Source organism: Sitophilus oryzae, unplaced genomic scaffold, assembly GCF_002938485.1.
Source record: "Sitophilus oryzae breed Bouriz unplaced genomic scaffold, Soryzae_2.0 scaffold_186_pilon_pilon, whole genome shotgun sequence".
NCBI classification, from domain to species: domain Eukaryota; kingdom Metazoa; phylum Arthropoda; class Insecta; order Coleoptera; family Curculionidae; genus Sitophilus; species Sitophilus oryzae.
In genome coordinates, this window is record NW_022146579.1 from 441,159 (window position 1) to 468,289 (window position 27,131).

At 32.0% G+C, this 27,131-nt stretch overlaps 1 protein-coding gene across 6 annotated transcripts in view; it reads left to right on the top strand.

Moving 5' to 3' along the window:
• The window catches only part of LOC115883355 (E3 ubiquitin-protein ligase RNF216-like), a 100,489-nt gene that overhangs the window by 58,665 nt on the left and 14,693 nt on the right, over positions 1-27,131 (top strand). For 5 of the 6 annotated variants that reach the window (XM_030901712.1, XM_030901713.1, XM_030901716.1 and 2 more), the window contains 7 exons: positions 5,469-5,691; positions 11,380-11,626; positions 13,442-13,591; positions 14,728-14,979; positions 16,958-17,229; positions 21,629-21,778; positions 25,913-26,132. In XM_030901712.1, the coding sequence (XP_030757572.1) occupies positions 5,469-5,691; positions 11,380-11,626; positions 13,442-13,591; positions 14,728-14,979; positions 16,958-17,229; positions 21,629-21,778; positions 25,913-26,132 (1,514 nt within the window). The remainder of the gene's footprint in view (positions 1-5,468; positions 5,692-11,379; positions 11,627-13,441; positions 13,592-14,727; positions 14,980-16,957; positions 17,230-21,628; positions 21,779-25,912; positions 26,133-27,131) is intronic. The other variant, XM_030901714.1, reaches the window with a different exon arrangement.

Here is a 27,131-nt window from a genome sequence, read left to right on the forward strand (position 1 = left end):
ACAAATATGTGCTTTTCAGTGTTTTTTGTCAATATATACTGTATGATCGAAAAAACGGCGTCCAGTTGGCTGGGAAATGACGATTGAGGACCATGGTACAAAGAATACAAGGTATGATCGATAGCGGCTCCAATTTCGTTCAGTTCGCGCATACCACCTGTGACGTCACCAGGAAAATAATGAATAAATAAAAAATAAAGAAAGTTGACAGGAGATCTGCATTTTTTGGGGTTATGGTTAAGAATTGTTTATTTTAAAGACTTTTTAGTTCGTTTAATTTAATAATTACTAAACCAGCAGTTCCAAAAAAATATATTTAAAAATAATAATTATCTATTAACATGGATTTGGACGATAGGTAAGAATACTAAATTTATTTCATATTCGGTATAAAATTGTTTATTAGGTTTTTAGTTTGCGATGTTTATGGTAAATAATTTTCATTTTCATTGCCTCTGAATTCACATGAGGACAGAGTTGAGGATATCTATGGAAAAGTAACCACAAGAGGAATTGTTACATCATTTAAAAAATGTTGGGAAGTTTATTGTTTCACATCGAAAAGTAGAAAATGCCAATGCAGATGAACGTATTGTAATTGTGATAGAAGTAATTCTAAGGGTGAAGTTTATTATAATTAGTGGAAGTAATACAATCAAGGGTGAAATTTATTATAATTAGTGACCTGTGCTTTTTTATATGTAGATGTTTCTGGTTTTGAGAATAAATCGGTGGAACAACATCCAAAATTTAAAGGAAGTATTTGCATACCTGTGAATATGCCCATCAAGGATTATATAGCTCAAATTTCCTTTAATGGTAGGCAATTATTCAATGCAAATTAACTTTTTAAGTGACTGAAATATTAAATAATTTACAATATGGTATATCACTAAAAATATATTACTTTTTAGGTACAATTAGGGTCCCTGATACATTTCAAAAAGTAGAATATTATTTTATATTAAATGAGGTATTGTACTTAACAATCAATTTATATTAATAACGGAGATTAAAAAATAACGGAATAAATAGTTCTTTTTTTACAATACCAAAAAATAAACTATAGAATACAACAGTATTTAAAAAATAAATAAAAGTTATGTCCCGCCCGAGATTCGAACTCGGGTCTCGCTTCCTAGCCCGACTCTTACGCACTGCTCCACAGTAACTTGCTTAGCGATAATTCAATGACGGTATATAAACAAAAAAACAGGTTTATAACAATATCTTGACGATTTGAACTGGCGCGCGGAGCGTGCTGACCAATAGCGCCTGTTATCACCTGTGACGTAGCGACCAACCTGCGCAATATCATACCTTGTATTCTTTGTACCATGATTGAGGACATTTCCCAAGTAAAATGACAACGATCTTCATTTCATAGTCATCGCTGACGCTGTTTTTTTCAATCATAGTACGCCGGTATATTATTTATATTATTATTTTAATATTTCGCACAACACGTGAAACGTGAACGCTTATTATGTATTTTCATAGTCAATAAAATTAAATAGAAATAAAATTCTAGATTCCTATAATTAATCTAATTGCTCTAGATTATAATGATATGTTTAAAAAGTGCTTTATTAAAAATTCGGGGAATTAAAAGGGATGTGTCCAAGTTTTTCTTTTTTAATTTTTAAATGCTGTAGCTCCATGTCATGTTCCTAATAGGTTTTTTTTTTAACATTCCATCAAAAACTATGGAGGCCTTAAAAGGCCTTTTAGCCTCCGTAATTAAAATTGTAGAATCAGCTTCAGCAACATTTACAGTTACCTTGTTTAATTCTTGCTTATACATATATTGCATTAATTTTTCTGCTACCTTAAGATTTCTTTACTCTTACACCTAATTTATGTGATTTTCTTAGCATAATATGATTTATAAACCATATTTTTCCTAATGGAAGGATGGAATAGGATATGTAAAATTAAGATATTTTAACATTTATTTTCCAGACAAAGAATAATATAGTATTAAGATTAAGACATAAAAAATATTATAAGAAAGATCTTAATTTAAATCACAAAACCAATTACAAAACTAATCTTAATTTGGTCTTGTATAAACACAGCTATAAAACTAATAAGATCAAAACTCAACCTTCACCATATTGTCAAGATTTGGCATTATAGGTAACAAGAAATTACAGTTAATTAAGAAAAGAATATCAAAGTACACGATATTAAATGCTGTAATGTATTCTACGACACAAACCATCTCCCTTCTAAAGAGAAAAGATAAAACATAAAGCTTTATTCAGCTTATTTTAGTCTTTATCAACACACTCTTCGATAAAAATATATGGTCTAAAATTATTAATCCACTAACTTGATATTTTTAAGAAATTATGATACAAACATTATAATCAAAGTATATTATATTAGTAACATTATAGGTAAGATAAGTTACCTCTATCTCCCATTGACGTATGTATTGTTCTATAAGACTCGTCATGGTAGTATTTCAAAACATCAATACATATAATCAAAACTATTGTTGCCTGTAAATAACTAGAAATTAGATAACTTGAAAGAAATAAAATAATTCTAATAAGTTTAAAACTATTAAGAAAAAATCCGTACATGATAATTTTTAATTCTAATGTAAATATATAAATAAATGTTATTATTATTAGAATTTTATATATTCATAATATTTTCATTTCACAATCTTCATTATCCTTCTTACCTTAATTTTGAATATCAAGATAAATCTGAAATGATAAAATTAATTATAGAATTTGTATTATTATCGATTAACAGCAATTAACAGTCAAAAAAAATTTTCAACTGCAAATAATTCCAAAATAAACTGCAATTTGGCAACATCGACAATGTGCGCTTGCGTAGTATCGATGATCAAATGCAGCAAATATTGGCTTCAAGGTCAGCCACCGGATCCACACCTTTACCAATTATATTATAAAACAAATAAACAAATTTAAACAAATATGGTAAATATTTTAGGTAAATAAAACGAGATGTTGTATTACCACAGAACAGTACTTACTTTTGAAATGACACTCCACGATGTTTAAATTCTTTAATTCTCATACATTTTGCCAGTGTAGACCCATTTTAAATGCTAATTTTGGTCTTTTATATAAAATGAAACAATTATACATTAATAGTTTATTAATAGTTAAGAAATATGGAAAAATAAAAGCACGGCAAACAGCTGATCATGCCAATCAGCTGTTTATCGACAGTATTGACACTGTTGACCGCGTCCAATTCCCCTACTATAGAAAATACTATAACAGAGCGGCATTGTCAGATTAAAAATTAATCCTAACGGCTGATGAAAAATGACGAAATTTACAAATATTTCAAGTTTATTTTTCTTGTAATCTTGACTGAATCTTAATAAGTACTAAATAAAATTATAAATGTCGAAATTTTGAAAAGTAGTAAGCGAATTATATTATTATTTTCTTAAGATTTCCCCAAAGTATACGTATACAAAATTAAAAATAAACAAAAGCGGAGATATACTCGGCAACATACTAAACAATAACAATAGGATGTTGGCATTCGCATAAAATGTAAACAGTTCCCCTGTGGGTATATATTAGTGATGTAAGAATTCTAAGTAATCGTTAAAAAGTAACAGTTACTTTACGATGACTCGAAGTAACGCTTACCGTTTGAATTTAGGACTCGTTACTCGTTACTAAGCTAATTCGTTAATTTTGCGCTGGCAGTAATCGTAATTCCTGGAAATGCACGAACCGAGGACTCGAAACTCGATACTGAAGTATTCCTTACTTCGACATAGGTCTAGTTGTTATCAATATGTTTATGTTTAAAGTGTTGACTTGACGCCGGCCGGTGTTTTGGATGGCAAATGTGTGATATTTTTATTACAATTATTATGATTGGCTCATGCCGACTTGGCGGCGCGGCGGTCTGTCCCTTTGCCGTTTGTTGTCGCTTTTTATTTAGGTAATTCCGCACGTTTTTTCAATTTTAGTTGAAATAAGTAATATAAGATATTATTTAGGGGTAAAGTGTATTTTATTTTTTGATTTATAGTTGCTCGGTGGGCGAATAATAGAATTGTTTATTTAGATTAATGTCTTAGATATTAATTAAAAATGGATTCACGTTATTCACAAAAAATGTTAACATCTGAAAAAGCAGAGCAAATATTTTTCCTCTTCAAAAAAGAATAGATAAAAAAGAAAAATTAAAAACAAAAGAAATTAAAAGAAATATTATTCGGAAAATAAAGTCACGTTATAATTTCGCCACTTACACTGTAAGAAAATCTACAAAATAGAAATAGTAATTTTTAGTAAACACTGCTGCGTTAATCTAAAGGACTTTTTTGAAAAGATGAATCCGTCACAGAGGAATAGACATTTTTTTAATATTTTTACATTTTATCAAAAATATATATATTTCTTTTATTTTTACTCTTTAATTTTTGCATAATTATTAATGTAAAATACAAAGGAACAGAGAAAAAAAACTTTATATTATACACGTATTTTCTTTGTTTGGTTTGTTTTCTTTTATTTTTAATTTTATTAATACGTAGTGATAACATATCATTACAAAAATATTATACGTATTATTAAAAACATATTATTCAGTACTTGAATACCGAGTATTGGAATTATTCTATTAAGCCCTTACACTAGAAGAAAGTAGAAACCCCTTATAGGTTAAACCGAGCACGCAACGAAGATCGCCGCTCACAATAAGTAACGAAGTTCCAAGTCAAGCCCAAGTCTTCCAACCTGTACACAAAACAACGATTATAAAGTAACAATTAACGATACTAAGTACCAAAGTAACGAGTAACTAAAGTAACGAGACCAAAGTAACGAGTCCTATTAGCAAAAGTAACAAGTAGTTACAAGTCCATATAAGTAACTAAAGTTTACATCACTAGTATATGTATATACATATATGTACAGGGTCCGGCAATAGTGCGTCGGGCATCTGTAGCTCCTAGAATAAAAAACTTGAGAATTTTGTTTAAGTGCAAACATAAATATGTACAATTATGTTTCAGGAAAATATTTTAACTTCTATAGGGTGGCTCAAAAAAGTGTGAGTGGATCAGGATGATTCTTTTTTTAAATGGAACACGCCCTGCATATTATTACATTTTTGGCTTCCTTTCAGATCACTTTACATAATCCTAAGATATGAGTTTCGATAATTTCAGAGATATTAATAAATAAATTAAAAAAAATATTAAAGCAAAAAAGATTCTGTTTTATTAAAAGTTACTTCGCCGATTACGTTCAATTTAAAGAAAATAAACCGTGATTATGTAAATATTTCTTTTCCATATTGAACACTATAGTTATGTTGAAAACTCATTGAAAATATGTTATTTTCACAAATAACAAAGTAAAAATTTACAACTTTACAAAAAGATAAAGAAAAACTAAGAAATTTGTTCCGTAATTTGCCAGTAAAATATGATTATAAGAACTGATTTGTAGCAGGAGGTAATTATCCGAAAAGACCGCCAAGAGAACCGTCTCCAGTGGTCGAAATGGATGAAAACGAACAATTGGAGACCCTAAAGGCCCTTTTACCCGATGCCGACCCTATTTATTTAGAGGGCATCCTTTATACCCTCGGCGGAGATCAGGACGCGTTGAAACGCTTTATAGACGATTCTCTAGAGAATCACCAATACCCCACAATGAAGGAATATTTAAGGTAATAAAACATTGTCTCTTACAGGCTTAGTTGATTATTAAAGTGACGAATACGGCAGCTTGTCGAACTCCAATTAGTAGAATTGTCGTTTTTATACCGCGGGTCCGGAGTTACATCGAGCCTTCCAGATCTGCCGGATATATTATTCTAACTTTTAATTCTAATTTTGTTTTGCATGAAGCAATCCATGTCGAACAATTTTGTTGTCCATTAGGGAAATCTGATGTTTCAAATCCTTATCACCTGATTTGAACTGTCCTATTTATTTGGTAGAGGTACCTTAATGTTCAAATTTATGACTACGAGGAAAAGCATTACGTGCTTTACATACTAATAAAGGATAGTTGTGACACAATTGAGGCGTCAAGTTGCAAAATCCGCCTTAAGCTTGATTTTCATACACCCGTTGTCCGATGACACAATGATACAATATTAATTTTATTGGTTGAATTTAAAGACTTCGATTGGTTAGAAAATTACGCAGTTTTTAAATTTATTGCATTTTCATGCCTCCGTTCATCGGATATACGATTTGCTTGTGATTGGTGTCATTTTATATTTTCATTTCCATAACGATTCCGCTTATATTTAATTATTATATTCTAAGAGCTACCAACGTTTTCCAGAGAGAATTTTAAGAAAGCTGGTTCTTCAATATATCTTTTGCTATGCTCTCGTGAACAGAGCGCGGTGCGTCTGGCTGCCGGTAGACGTTGCATTCGCTACTGCGCATCATATCTGTATTCAACATCTGTTCACTACTGCGCATCAGGAATTCGCCTTGTATGAATGAATGAAACTAAGGAGTAGTAGCAAATAGTGATGTTAATATTTCAGAAATTTTTGATTGTTGCAGGAAATTTCTGAAACTTTCGGAAATTTATGAAATATAAGGAAATTTTACAATTTTACATATTTTTTTTTCGATACAATAAAGGAATAAATTAGATATAGACATTTGATACCAACATGTAAGTGAAAAAAAAAACAATAGACATAATATTAGTTGTTATATTTTTAATAAACAATACATAACCCATAAAAGTCATAAACATAACCCATAACAAAAATCATTTGGTAACATTTGTATTTTGTGCATAAACCACGAACTATGACTATGAATTTAAAAAAAAAACAAAAAAGCACGAAATATAAATTTAAAAAACGTAAAACACAAATAACTGAATTATTCTATTCCGGAATATCAGGCGCCGAGCTGGTCCCATCTTCATAGGGTATTATAGTAGTAGTAGTACTATCTTCGTCAGTTTCTATTTCCAAATCAGATATATTGGACGTATCATCTGGTTCTGATTCTGAAGGATGAACCTCTACCTCCACGAGTTCTAGTGGTTCTGGAGGAATTTTATGTTGTTGAATATCATGCTCCATATCTACTTTTTGTTTTTGTAGTAATAATTTATTGTTATGAGCTACGAACATTATTTTACCGGCTCTTTGTGCAGTTAAGCGATTCCTTTTTTTAGTATGGATAAAACTTCTCTCTTTGGCTGTATATGACGTTGGTAAAGACAGCAAAGCAACAGCTAAATATTTCAACTGAGTATTTTTACACATTGCTTGCCACGAACTTAGACAGTCTACATTTTTAACTGACATCCAAACGTACTCGAGAGCCCATAAACCCGATTTGGCGCAATAATTTGCCACGTCTGTAAAAATGGCTTATTAATGACAAACTGAGGATGATTGTTGGTGATATTGTTGATAAATTCCATAGCGGCTATGTGTTCTTCATTGTTAAGGTGCTCTCCCAGGAAACAGGGGTCCAAGAGATTCGCGGCAAAATGCATTGGTTCAAGAGCCATCTTTTTATTTTGTAAGGCGGAGAAGCATTCTTTTTCTTCTGACTGAAGAATCGGCATACTTGATACACTTTCGTTAAATTTTTGCTCAATGTCTTGAATTTTGAAAAGAAATATCTTGCAAAATTCGGATTTTTGCGAATATTCGCGATTTTAGGACCGAATATTTCGGAAATTTCTGAAATTTCCAGCAATATTCGAATGGAAATATTCGCTACCAACATCACTAGTAGCAAAGACTACACAATACGAGACAGTGGGACAGAGAAACGATTTTTAAAAAAAGACAGACGGGGGTCGCATTTTAAATGGACAATTTCCAAGCAATTACATTCTTGCCAAGTATAAAACAGTTAACTGAATTCAATAAAATATATCTTATTATAAAACGAATTATAATACTAAATATATAAATAACAATGCAATAAAATAATTACATCTAAGTTATATTCATTTAGATACTATTATAAATGTATTTTTTTTGTATTACTAAAAATTTTACTGTAGTAAATTATAAAGTTTCCCAAAATTCAGGTAAAATTTTTTATACGTGGCAACATTGTATTTCCATCTGACAAGTTTATTTTCGCCTAATGCTAATGTTTTGAAGGGTTAGATTACGAATTATTTCTTTAAAATTGCTTCGTTAAAAATTCTTTTCCGTATGATTTGTGAATTTGTCAAGAATATGTTGAATACCTAGTTGGTGTTTGGATAGAAAGAATACCTTCGAGTCGTTTCTATCTACCCCCAAAGAATACAAAAATACTATTTTAAGAAAATACCAAGTAGGCGACAACAGGCAAGTAAAAATTATCAATTTAAGTAGAATAGAAATACAGTTGAATTTAAATATTTTCGAAAGTGTAATAGCTAATTGAAGATTAAATTTTATTTAAGAAACCCAAGAATCATAGCTGTTATGTACTTTATATAATGAAAATTTTCAAAAAACTACCTATTTAAAGATTATTTTTAATATTCAATAATTATTATTGATATTTATAGGTATAAGGCTATGGATTACTACTATGGCCATAACTTTTTGTTTATATTTTTTAGGTCTTGAAAATGGAATGAACTATGTGGACAATATTTTCACAAGGAATATAACAATTCAAGAGAATAGACAAGATTACTGCTCTTTTTGCACAACTAATTTACGCAAAGGCAAGTTTATTGTACAAAATGTAGGACAAAATAAAAGTCAGTTTAATAAAGTGAAAAATGTATTGTTATAAAATTTACAATTTATCAATAAAGTTATGCAGAATGACTGGGTTATCTTCTTCCATTAGGATCCATAGTTCACTTTAGCGACAAAATATCCATAGTCCACCCTTCGATGAAATATAAATCTATATGTTGAATGAAATACGTAAAAGCCTAGAGAATACTTGCTTAAATATTGATATATTAGGTCTATATTATAGTTACCTGTTAGACAAATATTTTCAACTTGGTTATGAGCAATTCGTACAAAAGTTTCGTTTTTCCACTTGGCTGTTAGAGGTAGTAAATACTCCTAAATATACCTATATCTCCTTAGCTTAATATTCAGTCACTTTGAAATGTATTCCTTTTACAATAAATAACATTGCTTTTCAATAATTCTTCGGAAAATACTGTCTTGTCGTTTCACCACAATAAGAGTTTCCTAATATCTGTAAAATTTAGTCTTAAATATTCTAGATTGTATGCTTATCTCAATTATCAGTTGCCTTTTAACCAATTTTTCCTTTCATAGAAATCAATATGAAAGAAAAGTCTTTATAAATAATACTCTTCATATCTCTTCGCCAGTGTCTGTAACATTTTCTGATGTTTTCATTTTCATATTTTATGAAAGTATCCAGAAAGTATCTATTTAACTATTAAAACGTTCGCGATGACACTACACAATAACTATTTTTTTTTCTTATTTAAGTAACAATTACAATATTAAATATTTCAACTAAATATTAAAATTTACAAACTTGTAAAAGCGTAAACAAAAATATAAGGTTAGAAAATTTCTGACCTAGTCCAACCCATGTCCATCCTTGTCAATTTTTTTCAATGTTGCCATACTTTACATAATTACTTAAAATACAGGTATTACATCAAAAATATATACAAAAAATATTCGAAATATTTAATTAAATATTCTCAAGAATATAAATAATTTTTAAAGATTTAAAATATTTATCATATTTCATTAAGAATATATGTTCATTATACTATAATAGCATGCATAATTTATGATGAAATTTTGTGGAATTAAAATCAGTATGGCAATAATGGAAGTCTCCTAGAAGTCGCAGTTTAAAGGGACGAGGTCACTGAGGTAACAAAATATCCATAGTCCACCCTTCGATGAAATATAAATCTATATGTTGAGTGAAATACGTAAAAGCCTAGAGAATACTTGCTTAAATATTGATATATTAGGTCTATATTATAGTTACCTGTTAGACAAATATTTTCAACTTGGTTATGAGCAATTCGTACAAAAGTTTCGTTTTTCCACTTGACTGTTAGAGGTAGTAAATACTCCTAAATATACCTATATCTCCTTAGCTTAATATTCAGTCACTTTGAAATGTATGCCTTTTACAATAAATAACCTTGCTTTTCAATAATTCTTCGGAAAATACTGTCTTGCCGTTTCACCACAATAAGAGTTTCCTAATATCTGTAAAATTTAGTCTTAAATATTCTAGATTGTATGCTTATCTCAATTATCAGTTACCTTTTAACCAATTTTTCCTTTCATAGAAATCAATATGAGAGAAAAGTCTTTATAAATAATACTCTTCATATCTCTTCGCCAATGTCTGTAACATTTTCTGATGTTTTCATTTTCATATTTTATGGAAGTATCCAGAAAGTATCTATTTAACTATTAAAACGTTCGCGATGACACTACACAATAACTTTTTTTTTCTTATTTAAGTAACAATTACAATATTATTTCAACTAAATATTAAAATTTACAAACTTGTAAAAGCGTAAACAAGTAAACAAACAAGCAAAAAAGTATAAGGTTAGAAAATTTCTGACCTAGTCCAACCTTGTCAATTTTTTTCAATGTTGCCATACTTTACATAATTACTTAAAATACAGGTATTACATCAAAAATATATACAAAAAATATTCGAAATATTCTCAAGAATATAAATAATTTTTAAAGATTTAAAATATTTATCATATTTCAATAAGAATATATGTTCATTATACTATAGCATGCATAATTTATGATGAAATTTTGTGGAATTAAAATCAGTATGGCAATAATGGAAGTCTCCTAGAAGTCGCAGTTTAAAGGGACGAGGTCACTGAGGTAAAAAAGTTGGGCTGGGGTAAAAAATTTACGGATAAAAAGTGGCGCGAAAACGCTATGACCATTCAGAGCGCCGTCGGACCATCGTATCAACGTATAACGGAGGCATGTAAATCAAGCTTTATCCATTTCAAATCCTGACCTAATTTTAATAAAATAGCATACTACTACACATAGCAACTAATAATTCCAAGTTAGGGTTAAATGCTAATATCTTGCCTCAGCAAAACCGACAATATGCATCATACTGTAACAAAACCCGCCTTATCCGAATTATTTTTGTCGTATTTCTCTTTGAAAATTAAAAATTAATTTTTATTTCAAGAAAAACGAATTTATTAAAAACAAATTTCCGGGGAATGAACAGTGGCCCTCAAAAGTTTTTCAACATTTTCCGGAAAATGTCAAGAAAAATATAATATTTTTTTTTCGCAAAAAAACTCGTGGGCGTGTTTCTCCATACTACCAGTTAAAATACTTGCAGTTATTTCTGAAGCACCCTGTATAATTGGTTTCTCATTTGACTTTTTCTATTGGAAGGAAACAACAAATCTCGGCGCAACAGAAGCAATACACCACGGAGTTCGATGTGATTCGCTTTATGGAACTGTTTCCCGACCCTGTATCAGTATTCGAAGATCCCAATAGGAAAAGCACTGTTTCGACGTCGGCCGACAGATTTTACGTCAGTTGGTTCATGCGAAAGAAGTTCAATCAACTGTACGTGAGGGACGTGGATCATTTGGTCAATCAGCACGTCAATAAGAATATTATATCTGTGATCACTGTAAGTAATCTAATTAATGTATTCCTATGTAGGCGGATTCATCATTGTCATTGGTGGTCCGAACTGTATTCCGGAAACTTCGGCAGCATATTCTACAGATAAAAATAAGTAAAATGGTTCGTTTAAATGTATGTCCTAAAACCCTTAGTTTCGAAGATACAGGGTGTAGAAGTTTCATTTTTATTTTCATTTTTTCAAAATAATTTCTAAAGTAACATCAATATTTGGATGAAAATGGTGTCTCGGAGTTTTTTGACATGAGAAATTTGATTTTGATATCGATATATTACTCCTGGCTTTCATAATAGCACTAGTGCCAACCACCATGTCTTTTAACAGTTAATAAATCCACTTTTGCATCTGCAAGCAATGACGCAGACGATCTACGGAAACAATGTCCAGTGTATTGTTGTGGATTTGGAAGACTTAGGAACAATGCTATTTTATACGGCATTTTCTCTAAAATATTAATGCCAACGGGTTGCTTAATACATTTTCCATTTCTGTACCCCATAAAAAATCGAGTATGCTCTATGTTGCTTGGCCGCATAGCTATATATCTTGGAACCATTTTGCAACCATATTTATTCCTTCAACATTCCCTTTCGTTATAAAAAAAGCTCGTGATATCTTTGTTTTCGTAAATGGAATAATGACATGAATGCATTGTCCTTCATCTTTAACATTTTGCAGCTGCAGATTTGTCAACTCGATACGCCGCCGGCGGCAGGCTCCCGCAAGTCCTACTATCAATGAAACTTTTGTCAGGAAATAAGTTTTATCATCAGCTTCCAACAAAAAACGAGTTAGTCTTCTTTTCTTAAAATTCTCGATTTTTTTGACCGAAATTCGAAATTCCGATTTTCTTTTTAGAAATGCAATTAAATGGACGTACTTACTAATATCTATATTTTTCTTCACTGATATAACTGAATGTAGCATGGAATAATATACACAAAGTGATGAAGCCTTCCTATGTTTTGAAAGATGTTTAAAATATGCCGGAGAACCTTTTCGTTACTACTATTCTTGATTCCTTTCCCTTTGCTTCCCATGCTCGTACGTTTGTCTTGATTTTTCGGGAAGTAGGGAATCGACAACGATTTGCGCAATGCCTTCAATATCCGAAGGGACACTTTCAGAATCAGAATCACCCATATTAATATTATTTTTTGCTTTTTGCTAAAATTGAACGTTTAACACAAAATTGAACATCAATAATTGAGTTGTCAAAGTCAAAATGGAAACAATCAACAAGCACGGTTACCACGGCGTCGACTAATGTGGGCACCTGATAATTTTGAATTTTAATTTTTATGAGGATATCTTTGATATTTTAAATTAAATCAAATCTCTTTGGATCGTCCCTCGTGTCGCGTCGTAGATTAAATTTTGAATGATACACGTTCGATACAAACTTTTTAATGAAACTTGGTGTAACTAAGCCACTCGGCTAACGCCTCGTGGCTTAACGTTACACGCGTTTCATTATGATGTTCATATCGAACTTGTATCATTAATAACTATAAAAATACTTTAAATAGTTCTTTTGCAAATAAAAACAGTAAAAATTATTATTGAAAAAAATGTTACAAACACCGCCCAGCAACACTGTTAACATAATCTGAATGAATCCATCAAAAGTCGACGTCACTTTTACTACACAAATAGTCTGCAGAAATCAAAACTGAAATTAATAGTGTTTCAGAATGGGTACCGTATAAAAGCTTTTTTTAGTACTTGTATTTAATGGTGTTCTTAATGGTGTCGTTGTTCTAATATGAAACTATCAAGTAAAATTTCGTATTGTTTCAGGCATTAGAAAATAGGATTAATCAAGGCTGTTTAAAAAAGTCGAAAACGGTGACGTTTACCAAGATGGATTCTCACAATATACCGCTATTACAAGAGTTAGCTTATTTCGATCATAAAGAAGAAATTTTGCAACACATTAAAAAGCAAAAGGTTTGTATACTGTATTGTTAACAATTGACATTGATTGAAACTTAGAAAGGACATATTAAAAAAAAGTAAAACTTTTTTGACCACCCTCATACTTATTTTTCTTGTTTGAAGGACAAAAATATTAATGATTACCGTTTATTGTTATGTAAAATGTAATTGAATTTTTATGATGACTTGGCGAATATTTATGCCCGATTATAAGGGATGTGCATAAAAATTCGCAACAAATGAGATTTTTTTATTATCGAGTTATTGAAAACTCTGATCATTTAATAGAATATCCTAGCAACAGCTTGTGGCAGTCAGTTGTATCCATAGAGGAAACCGAATAATTAGCTTATAAAACAATCAACTTTTTATTTCTACCCATAATTTCTCTTGACGGATGATATCAAAAACCAAAATGACTCGCAAATTTTGAAATACACTCAGATGCAAAAAAAACGCAACGGAAAATTTTTACCACCACTAGTTTTGGCGTTTTGAATGCTTACGTTGACCAGCAGTAGTGTGTCGACTGCTGTGCTAGAGGTACTGGGTTCGACCCCAGTAGTGGCTGGGTCGCTTTATTTATTTAAATAAAAATAAAAAAGAAGAAAGAATTTATTGGCCAAGCCTACAGTAAGATTAGTCGTGAGACATGACTAATCTTACTGTAAGATTAGTCGTGAGACATGACTAATCTTACTGTTAATGTGTTGTTCTTTTTTATTTCAGTAGCCACGATAACATCTTTTGTTTAAAAGAAATAAATATTTTAAATAAAATATTTATTTCTCTAAATAGAGCGGCCACCTCGAGGAAGGCAATGCCAAACCACCTTGTGTATAATTGCTTTGTACAGCCTCTCATAGAGCCCTTTGGATTAGGCGATAAACAGTAGATCTCGTTACTGGTGAAACACTGATGACACAGATCACAAGTATATGCGAGAGGTATCCAACGCTCTGTATAGAGTATGGCACTGTAAGAATGCTTATATTGGAATTAGAAAAAGAGACTTCTACGCTAACTGACTACCACTAATTTCTAGGTTCTGAATGAAGCTTTACTTTTACTTTTTTTATCTAATTAATTGTAAACTTTTTGGCATCACATTATTTATCTAAAATATTCTGGTATTTCTAATCTCCTAGGCTGAGGACGAATTGGCGCGCCAAAATGCGAAAGAGCTGGGCCTGCTGCAGGAGTGCAACTGTTGTTATGACAACGAGATAATGCTGAAAGACATATTAACCTGTACCGGGGGATGTCGATTCTGTCGCGATTGCATCAAGAGGGGCGTGGAAGTGGCCTTCGGCGAGGGCAAAATCGATTTCAAGTGCTTCAACTCAGAATGCGACGCCGAGTTCGAATTGCAAGTGTTGCAGAACGTTTTGACGCCGAAGGTAAGTCCTAGTGTAGGGTTATGCATCCGCCATGTGTGGTCTGTTGACGTTTTTACGTAATTTTATTAGCTTATTTCAAAAGCGACAGGTCAACCTTCATTATGATTGGCTTGGCGGATGCATATAAACTCGACTTTAGTGTAGGTTTACAAGCAACTCTATACAATAATATGATAGGACTGACGGAACGACGGGCGAAACAGGTACAACCTGTTCCAAGAAGCCGGTTTCAGTTTCAAACTGTTCTCAAACATAGAATAATGTCGTATTTTCGTCGTGCATCTCGCTATAGTCTATAACATAACCCCCCTGTTTCAGTATTTACATTTAGTGTTTCCCGAATTGTTGCCGTTATCGCTTCTTCCATATTATCATAATATACAGGGTTGTTCACCACATACGACACGGAGTATTAGAGCTACAATTTAAAAATATTTTTACAAAATACAGAGTGTCCTAAATAAATAAAAAATATCAAAGTTGTATTTTTTTAAATGGAACACCCTGTATATTATTACATCTTTAGTTTCTACGATTAAAATAAGGGTAAATTTGATTGGTTTATTACACTTAAACCTTACCCTTTTTGAAATATTTTCAATTTTGTGAAATTGCAGTAAACATTTTAAGGCTTCATTTCTCCAATGGTATCAAAGTTTTTAATACTAAATATTTACTGAAGTCTTTTATTGATTAGTTATTGTGTTGCAATAATAAAAATAATACTACCTCATACAGAGTGTCTAAAAATTTATTTTAAATTATTTCTAGCTTTAAACGGCAATAACTTGTTTAATTTAAATGGAACGCCCTGTATATTTTAGGAGAATCTGATGCACAATTGAATTGTGTATCAAATTGTATTATACCACTTTTTTCCTATCCCGTCAAGTTTTCGTAGAAAATGCATTTTATTAGAATTTCGACCTCATTTATCAACATACCCATGGAATATTGACATTTTAGATTGTTTTTAAAGCAACAAATGTACAAAATGTACAGGCTAGTAATATTATCGTTTTTAGCAAAATGATAATAGACTAGCTCATTTGTATGCAAAAAGAAAACTATAATATTTAAATCTTTATAAAAGAGTATACCATTAATTAAATATACCACCATTATTTCCGCCCAAATACTAATTAATTACATACTTAAATATGTTCGTTAATAAATTATTCTATATAAATGTGGATTTGAATCAGAAATCAATATAATAATAATTTATGAAAATGAATGTGTCTGTTATAAATAAGCATTCGTCAAAAAATGAAATATCATTTTTAAGGTGTTACTTTTTACCGCACTGTCTAATGCCCGATTATAAGGGATGTGCATAAAAATTCGCAAAAAATGAGATTTTTTTATTATCGAGTTATTGAAAACTCTGATCATTTAATAGAATATCCTAGCAACAGCTTGTGGCAGTCAGTTGTATCCATAGAGGAAACCGAATAATTAGCTTATAAAACAATCAACTTTTTATTGCCTCCCCACATATACCCACAAAATATTTTGTTTCTAGATCTTTCCGTTTCCTTATAATCAACCGAGGCGAATGAGGTGTGCCACCCTGTATATGTATTTATATTTTTGTGACATTATTATTTAAGTGTCCTACCGTGGAAAATTTGTGTAAAGAACATTGACTGGATTTTTAGTGAAATGGCTCTAGACCACCTGTTTAAAAATGTAAGGGTCGGTTTCATTTTAACATAATTTGTATTTATTTTTAGATTTATTTTCCTTTAACTAAACGTACAAGTACCTTGTAAGAAATCAATTAAATTTGGTCGCAACATAAAAAAAATCGACGCAATGAATAATATTTTTAGATATTGACCTCCCTACAATAATAACCACGAGCCGCCACTGGGTCACACATAATTTCATTTAAAGCAAAACTTATTTTCTTGCACGGTGCACTGTTATAATCTTTTTGGGTTTGTGTTATTCAATGTTGTTCTCTTTGCTTTAGATTTTCTCCAAGATAGCGCAAAAGAAAGCTCTAGCCGAAATCAAGGCGGCCGGCGTGGACGATCTGGAGTCGTGTCCGTTTTGCGAATTTGCCACCATTCCCGCGCCCGGTGACAAGCTGTTCCGCTGTCTCAACCCCGAGTGCATGAAGGAGTCGTGCAGGCAGTGCAAAGAGCCGTCGCACGTGCCGTACCGGTGCGACGAAGTGGAGAAGGATGAAGGCGTCAAAGCCCGGACATACATCGAGAACAAAATGACTGAGGCCTTAATAAGGTATAGGATCGAGTGGTGTAAAAATTAAACATTTTTTTTTAAAACTTTAGCTAGCTTAAACCAGAGCTAGCAACGTCGGAAAAATAAGTATTTTAATACGTCTGGCTCTTTAATATATCTTTTACTATGCTCTCTAGAACATGCGGCCCGTCTGGCTGCCGGTAAACGTTGTGTTCTCTACTGCGCATTGAAAGAAGATCCTATATTTTTATTAGTCCTTTAAATTCTAGTACTGAATATAAATCGAACCATAGCGCAGTGCGTAGAGTTTCCGACTACGAACCGAGGATTCAGAGTTCGAATCCGGGTCAGGGCAAACACTTTTTTATTTTATTTTCGTTTATATTCTGATAGTAAAGTATTAAATATTGGTTGTTTTTTTTTGAATCGCCAGAATTATTTAATACTTTACTATCAGAATATAAACGAAAATAAAATAAAAAAGTCTTTGCCCTGACCCGGATTCGAACTTTAAATCCTCGGTTCGTAGTCGAAAACTCTACTCTATGGAGACATTTTCGATTTATATTCAATACTGGAATTTATAGGACTAAATTTTAAAAAAATATAGGATCTTCTTCCGATGCGCAGTAGTGAAAGCAACGGGTATCGGCAGCCAGACGGGCCGCATGCTGTTCCCGAGAGCATAGTAAAAGATATATCAAAGAGCCAGGACTGGAACTCTGTAACTAAATAGCGATCGGTAGCGATAAAAAATACTGACCTTGGCCGTGCAAACTAAATGCAAGCGGCAGTATTCCTCATCGCTACCGATCGCTATTTCGTTACAGAGTTCCACCCAGGGCCCAGTCACTCTTATGGAGCGTTAAATTAGAAATTAACGATTCGGCCCACTATAGATGGCGCAACTAAAGTCGTGTATATTTGGTTGCCTGATTATTGCATATCAATTTTAAACGTTATGATTGGTTCGATTGACTCCCCACTCTTCAAACCATTAGTTGCCCGCTTGCCCGCGCTCTTACGCGTCGCGTCAGTTTTATACGAGCCATAGATAAATGCAACAAGTTTAGATAGGAAAGCCCGTAAAAATTTTAGGTCGCGAAATTATTTTGGGTCGCGACCGTTATATGCGATCTGGCGCTGCTATAGCGGTCGCTAAGAACAACGGCAAACAAAAACAGAAATAATTTTCTCTTGTCAAAGTCAGAATCTTCAAAAATCAAAAAATCTAAACCGCTCTCATTAAAGAAATTCCGAAAAGTGTTTATAACGTTCATTTTCAAAGTAATTATTGCTATCTTGTGAGTTTAATTCAAGTTTTATTTACTCCAACTGGTGATAATTGTGAAAAAGTGGCACTAAAAACTTAAAAAGCTGTGCTGTGAACTGTGAAAACCATCGTGGATCGTGGCATAACGTCGGTTTCCAATGTTTCCTAGGTATTTCATACATATCCTTATATAAAATAAAGTTTCTTGTATGCAACACACTGTATTTTATTTATAAAATTAAAAGCAAATAATAATAAATTTGAATAAACAATATTTGGCGATATAATTCCGGAAAAAGCCGAACCGCTCCGAACTTTTCAAATGTTTTGGGTCGCGACCGTTGCAAGAATAGCGCCAAATAGTGTTTACATTGTCCTTATGGGCACTTTCCAATCTAAACTTGTTTCATTTATCTATGATACGAGCGTTCACGTGTGTAGTTTGTTGTTTGGCCAGTTCCATTTGTGTTTGGCCAGTTCCTTGTGTATGTGTCTCGATATTTATCCCGATAATAAGAATTCAATCGAGCAATTATGTTCTAATATGTTTAGATCTAAAAAAACGACACAAAAGTAATAAATATATTATAATTAATTAATGTGTTTTATTTATTTAAAATAAAATTGTTATTACTCCGAATGGGCATCTAATTAAATAAAAAAATTCAATATGGGTTCACGAGTAGGCCCGTGTGCCTATATTGACATTTTGTATTTAATAATAAGATGCCCATTCGGATTAATAACTATTCTGAATTAAATATGAAATTAAAATTTGATTTAGCGGGGCGAGGAGCGAGGGAAGTGTACATAATTTAACCTTGAAGCCTTGAGCCGCACTCGGCCCACTATAGATGGCAGCAAAAATTTTGTTCGCTTTTTTATTACATTGACTGATCGTTCTGTAGTTATTCTGTGGTTCCACCCCAGACGTCTTAAAATACTTTCTCGAAAACGTTGCTAGCTCTTAGACTATAAGTTTTGCGGCTTTTATTGAAAATACATAAATCCTTCAACGTTTTTAGCTGCGCTCAATATCAGTTTACGGAATGTGAGTAGAATCCCACAAAAAGTGAAGACTAATGTTAACTAATTAGAACTTTACATTTTTCAGCTTTCATCCAAAAGACCTGCTAATAACTTAATTTAATTAGAAAAAAGTTGAAGTAAAAAAAGTTACTTATGTTAACCAATTAGAACTTTACATTTTGCAACTTTCATTCAGAAAACTTGCTAATAACATAGTACAAGGAAAGGAGTAGTTGCACTCTCCCAAATATTTTCTGTCAGATTTTCGAATTCGACAGATTGTGACAGATTGCAGAGCGTTTCAGTTTGAGTTCCGTCGGTCGGCCTGCGAGGTTCGAGGGTTGCGTACCAACACAGAGACGGACTGACAAAAAATGAGTGCCTTATTGTGTGCTGTTTTGGTTATCATAATAATCCAGTTAAAAATGTTTGAACACTCTTTATTATTTTAAGTCGCACAAATTTTCACGTAAAAAATATTTCTACGGTGCGACTCAAAAAAGAAATTTAAAGATATCGGTATTTCTTTAAATAATGGCAACAACTTATTATTAGAGGTTTTTAAAGAGCCTTTAATTTTTTAGACATTTACCAATTTACCGTTTTAGATATATACCAAATAAAAAATCATTTTAACGTTTCATAGTTGTTGTTTTTCGCGATAGGAGACTATAGTTTTATGAGCAAATGATGCATTTACTTGACAATATTATCGTTAATTCAAAGGACATACTTTTATCTGACAATTCAAGCTTCGCATTGAATGGCCAACTATATCGACAGAACTGTCGATACTGGGTAGACGAACACGTACACTGAATTAGGGAGGTCTATACTAAATGGCCAGAGAAATTCCACAACGTTTGGGCAGGCATTATTAGTGACCATATGAACATTAAAATATTCATCAACGATGATCTAAATGGCCAAACGAACTTGAGGTTTCTTCTTACAGTGCCATACTCTATACAGAGCGTCGGCTACCTATTGCATGTACCTGTGATGTGTGTCATCATCTAGTTTCACAAGTACACGGGACAGTTTATCGCCGAATCCGAACGGCACTATTTTGAGAGGTTGTACAAGGCAAATATACTCGAGATAGTTTGTCATTGCCTTCCTTGAGGTAGCGGCTCGCTGGTCGCTCTATTTAGATAAATAAATATTTTTATTTAAATAAATAAAGCAACCGTACTGGCTGCGGATCGAACCCAGTACTATCCCATCCTTCGCTCCGCAGATCAACACGCTACTGCTTGCGCTACAGCCGGCCACAACTTGAGGTTTAAAAGAAGCTTATTCCAGATCGGAATTTAAAAAAGTACCGGTTAAAGAAAGTACTGGAAATTCCCGGTTCTTTCGGTACATTTAGGACTCGGTAACAATAACTAAAAAATTATTCTTTTGTTACGTGAGAAAATAGTTATGCTATTTCTTCTTGTTCATGCTTTTTTCTCTTTTGAAGTTCCTATAATGTTTATTAGCAATTATTGAAGTTTAAATATATTATTTTATTATTTAGTATAATGTGTTTTCAATGTAGTTATCCATTGAAAATCACCTAACCAATATTACTACAAAACAAACACATTAATGTTAAAATTAAACTTGATTTTTATAAGTTGTGTAGAAAATCTCTGAAAATAATAATATAAAAGTGTGTCATTTTTTAAAATTATCATAAAATTTTATTCCTTCCGGAAGTGCCGTCATGTTGAAAATATTTTCAATCGATAGATCTCGTAAAACAAGGATGTGTAAAAAATCTCTGATCTAGATATTGTAGTTCTCTAGAAATTTCTAATGCACGCTCAGCCTGGGACACCCTGTAGATCTCGACTATACAGCTACGTAAACGCGAGAACGAGGTCATATAAAGACAGAAAAAGAACAAAGGCTTTGACAAGGAGTAAAGCTACTAGTTTCCTTATACTATGCTAATAATTTCATTTAATTAAAATTTGTTTGTATAATAATCATTAGACAAGATAATAATGTATAGTGTCTATATTGAAGTAAAATTACGAATTTTATTAGACATTGCGACCTACATTCATCAAATATTTTGATGACGTGCACGTCAAGTTTTTCCGATTTTCATATAGATTATTAAATATATTTTTTTAAATGTTGTAGGGAATGCTATAAGTGCAAAAAGAAGTTCATCAAGATAGAGGGTTGTAACAAAATGACGTGTTCTTGCGGTGCAGTGATGTGCTACATATGTCGACAACCTGTCAAAAGTTATAAACATTTTAATGGTCAAGGAGGTGATAGACATGATTTGTAAGTATTAAAAATCATATTTTTGCAAGTATAGTCTGTTCAACTGTCGACTATAAAATCCTTGACAGTGATATTATTTTAATTTCAAAGTAGTTTATTTTATTTTTCAAAGAAATAAGTTAATACAATTGGAATGCTAAACGGGAAATTAATATATTTAAAATTTTAGCGACAAATGATTATTTCAAAATACATATTATGAAAAAAAAACTGTATAAAACTCAAAAAATCTAATCGAGGTATTTTATTAAAAAAATAGTTTAGGGTGTTTGTTAATACAAAACAAACAACGGTCAATACAAAAAATACAGAAATAAGTACCGTATGATTGACTAAAAACGGCGTCAGCGATGGCTATGAAATGAAGATCGCTGTCATTTTATATGTAAAATTATATGGGAAATGTCATCGATCGTCATTTCCAAGCCAACTGGACGCCATTTTTTTTCGATCATACGGTATTTCTTACCTTCAAACTCCCTGCATTTATTATTATATTTTTTATCAATATAACTTATGTACAAAAATAAAAAAAAATATTGCCCAGGAATAAATAAAACACAACATAAATAAAACAAAATATTTTATTAATACACTTACTGAATTTTATAATTTAAAAGTTAGTTAATTAACTTTAATCTTAAATTTTTTAAACCTGTAGCTTTTGACCTAGGTGCCCGGTGGCGTAGAGACACAGGCTCTCGTCTACCAATCTCAAGGTGTGGGTTCGATTCCCACACCCGGCATTACATCAGCCGACTATTTTTATTAAAATAAAAATAGTTTGGGTACCTAGGTCGACTCAGCCTTAAATGAGTACTTGGGATTCAGAATCCTGAGGTAATAATAGGCGGTTTAAGCGTAGTGCTAGCCACATTACCTTCCTTGTATACCCAACGGCTCTAGTATAGCAAGCTGTACCTTGCTACTCCCAAGGCGTTAAACGCTATATACGGGAGCTATTATTATATTATTAGCTTTTGACCTTATCTCTTGTACTAAAATCTATTATTATTTACCTGTGGTGTGGTATCTTTATTTCACAAATAACAATCTTTAATTTGACAAGAGTTTAACGAGTTTCAAAAATCTTAAATAGAGTACCGGGTGGCCAACTAAGAATGGACGCCGGCTGTATCTCAGAAACTACTTATCGTATAACTTTGAGAAAAAAATTATAATAAGTAAATCGACCAAAAGAAATCGCTGGAAATTATTTTTAAGTTCGAAAAATGTCCGCTAGGGGGCGTTTCTCTAATAGCCAATCAGAAAACAGGGTTTTGGTCAAAAATATGCCGGTGAACAGGTATTTTAAATATGACTGTTGTAATCATCGAGAAATTTGTAATTTTTTTTATATAGAGTATTTTGCTCTATCTCATAAAATAAAGTGGTGGGGGAAGGTTAAACCTGCATTTATTAAAATAAGGATAACTCTGGTTTAGGTTAGCTGATTTAAACAAACTAGGGCTCGTTTAAAAGAGCTTTTCTTCCTTAATGATCTCCAGTAAATTTTTTTTTCCATATTTTTTTTTCGTGGTAGCTAGAGGGCGCTGTTTGACATTATAACAGATTTTGCGCTTTTGCATAAAAAATTTAAATAGGAGGCTATATTTCTGTTTGCACAGTTAAATAAAGCACAAAATTTCCAAAAAATCTGCGCAAACCGCAACTTTCTATCTTCTCTCTAACGGGAGATATTAAGAAAATAAATCATATTAGGCTGTCGCCTAGGATTATTAGAGTCTAAGGTTCTTAAGGTCTAAAAATTAGAGTAGTTTGGTAGTAGGCTAGGAAACAAAAAGAGGTAAATTTCTTTACGTCAAAATATGAAAACATACATTTTAATTTCATTTTAATACCATTTAATTGTTATTTATTCATGTTCGTTCTTGATTCGATACCATAAATTAAAATCCAGGCATATTGAATCGAATGACCTATCTGGCCATGGAAAATATGCCGCTGCAGCGTCTCTATCTACTAAAGTAAGTGGTATCCAAGAAGCGCCACACTTTCATAACAAAATAAGCGGCACAACCGCACCTACTGCATCAACTACACCAACTACATTCATGCTGATGATATTGTAACAAATGCAATTTATGGATCCCCTAACAAAATTGGCAATTCGTCTCTTAGAAATTATGGATAGTTTATTATTTCATTCAGATAATTAAAAAAGTCCAATCATTCGCCATCCTAGAATTCCTGCCTAAACATTTACCGACCAATGTCTTGGTGCTGAACTACTACTTGCATCAAGGTTAGATTTGGACCAGTAGTGCATATTGAAAAGTGACCCAAACAACATAAACTTTAATATAATAATAAATAACAAAAACAACAGGTAAAACGCGAAAACAAGTGAAGTCAATTCCAAGAAATTTTAATAAAATTATTGATTGTCCGACTTTTGGTCATGCTAATCTTAGATCTGCCTACGTATAATTAACCAAGAAATTCGTTCGTAATTAACCAAAAAAATTATATTGATGGACCATAATGTTACATAAACACGTTTAAAAACTTATGACGCCATTTTTTTAAGAAAACGCCCTAAATTCGGATGCATGAAAACTGAACTTAATCGTTTTGATATTTTGACGTAACCAAGTTACCTGTTTTTGTTTCCTAGCCTACTACTATAATTTTTAGATCATATAATCTTAAACGACAGCCTAACATGATTTGTTCTCTTAATATCTCCGGTTAGAGAGAAGATACAAAGTTGCGGTTTGCGCTGATTTTTTGGAAATTGTGTGCTCTATTTAACTGTGTAAAGAGAAATATAGCCTTCTATTTGGCTATCAGAGAAACGCCCCCTAGCGGACATTTTTCGAACATGAAAATAATTTCCAGCAATTTCTCTTGGTCGATTTACTTATTAGAATTTTTTTCCCAAAGTTATACGATAAGTAGTTTCTGAGATACAGCCGGCGTCCATTCTTAGTTGGCCACCCGGTACATAGGCATCCGCGTACGGGCATCGTTCATCGTTCCGTCACTCCATTCATATTGAAATATGATCTGTCGTTTTTTTTTTTTAATAAACCGATAAGACTGGTTAAACACAACAAGAGACGACGCATGACGGATTGTCTTTACAAGAGGAAAAACTTTTTTATTCACATTTTGAGAAAAATGCATTCTTCATAAAAAAATTTGCTTGTTCTGAAATGGTTAATCCCTTTTATACTTTTTGAAATTTCCATACCGTTTCAGAGAAAATTAAGAAATACATGAAAATATGGTTGAATTTCATTCTTAAGTCTTAAAAATCAAAAGGCGTTTCTATGGTCTTTCTTCCGTTCTAATTTTATTTAAAAAGTGTAAAACTATGATGTAGGGTAGACGTGGGGTAGACTCAATAATTTGTTGTTTTACGTTGTGAATAAATGTTGGTAGTTATTGAAATTGTTATAAAAATATAAAAGTCTAGTAAAAATAGATAAGTTATAATAATTATTTATTAACAGAAACATCCGATTCGCTACTGAAGCAGGTAAGTCAAATTGACGTATCTAAATTCTTTGACATCTAATCATTGACAAGTAGTTAATAAAAGCAAAAATGCAAGAAAAAATATATAATTAGTTAATTTAAGTGAATTTCATAAACGATCGGTTTACTACACATATGTATCTGTGTATGTATATTATATAGTCACTTACTAGCGAAAAGTTATTTCATTATTTCACTCGATTTTTGACCGAGATCTACCGCACGCTACACAACCAACTATTTTACAGTCTTTTTCGATAAATCGCAATAGTGTCACTGTTAATTTAACTTCTGCCACAATTGCTATCTAGATTTACTACCTTTATACAACTACCAGTAGTGGAATAAATAATAAATAACATAAAATAAGCTCCGTGAAGACTGACAAATTCACAAAATTTCAAGTCAAATTCAAATGGATCCCTAGAGCCCCTTTTCCGCCCACCATGCATGAATACATGGATAACATTATACTCCTTCCTTAGTCTTTTTATTCAAAGCATTATTGCAACGATTTACATTAGGGTGCGGAGTTAATCAAAATGGCCTCTGAAATAAATTATTTAATGTTTGTTAAATCATAGTCATTCTTCTTACCGACGAATCATATCTGTGTTATAATTTTTGTAGGTGTCCACTGTACACGGAAAATTACACAGTCAACGAGGAAGTAGTGATAAAAGCTGCCTTAGAAGCGAAGAACGAAGTGAACCAGGCTCATTTAATAAACGATCCTACTGCCGACTTAGAGAAGCATTTTAAAAAGAAAGGAAAAAGTCCTCGTAAGAATCATGTTCATCATGGTTTTGTGCAACCTCCCCAACTTCCCCATGTGCCCAATTTTGCACTGGTAAATATATTTTTTTATAAAACTAATTGTTCATAATAATGTTACGAATTCCGTGCGTTCTTAAACTTAAAACACACGATAAAACACTTAAACTAATTTACTCTAGAACTATAATCACAATAAACTAATTTAATACAACGTACTCTCTAATAACACTGGTCTGCAAAAACAATTTTTGTCAAACTTTGGCTCCATTCCTGCCGATTCTTATGTACAACGACGTCCTGAATATAGCTCCCGTTTTCCTCTACCACCCACCATTTTCGGGGGAGATCCCTCCTCTATTTTTATCATTTTAGCTTCATTCAGAACCTCGAAATCGGTGGAATAAATTAGTAGTTTCAATTAGCCGTAGAAGTTTGTTCATCTAATTTTAATATAAGCATTCAGAACGTCCTAATGAGTGGTAGTAATTTTCAATTATTGGAAAAAGTTAACAAACTTTTGACTTTTCCACTGATTATGCTTCAAAATTTGGGAGGAATGTCATATTTGGCCTTTGATTATCACCTGTCAAGAAAAATTTTGGTTAGAAATCAAAAGTTTATTGTTTTATAAGTTAAATATTATGCTTTCTTTATGGATACAACAGACTACCGCAAACTGTTGCTAGGATATTTTATTAATTTTAATTGTCGTAAACTAAAAAGAGTACAGTCTAATTGAAACCACTAATTTATTCCACTAATTGGGAGGTTCTGAATGAAGCTTTCCATAATAATAATAATAATTTTATGGACTTGAATTTAATTTGGAGAGATTGAAAGGGGGGAATTATATTATTTTAGCTGTAAACAACAATAAATAAAAAGATCTCTACCTTTATTTGGTACTTGTTTGCCATTTATACCCTGAAGTATAACTCTCTCGTCCCAAAAACCAGCAGTACTCTGCTAACATACTTGCCTTCCACTTCTCTGAAAATCTCTTTTCCAGCTTAGCAATGTCAAGACCCGTTCCTCGTGTTCATCCGAGATTGCTCCTAAATTTTCAGGGAAG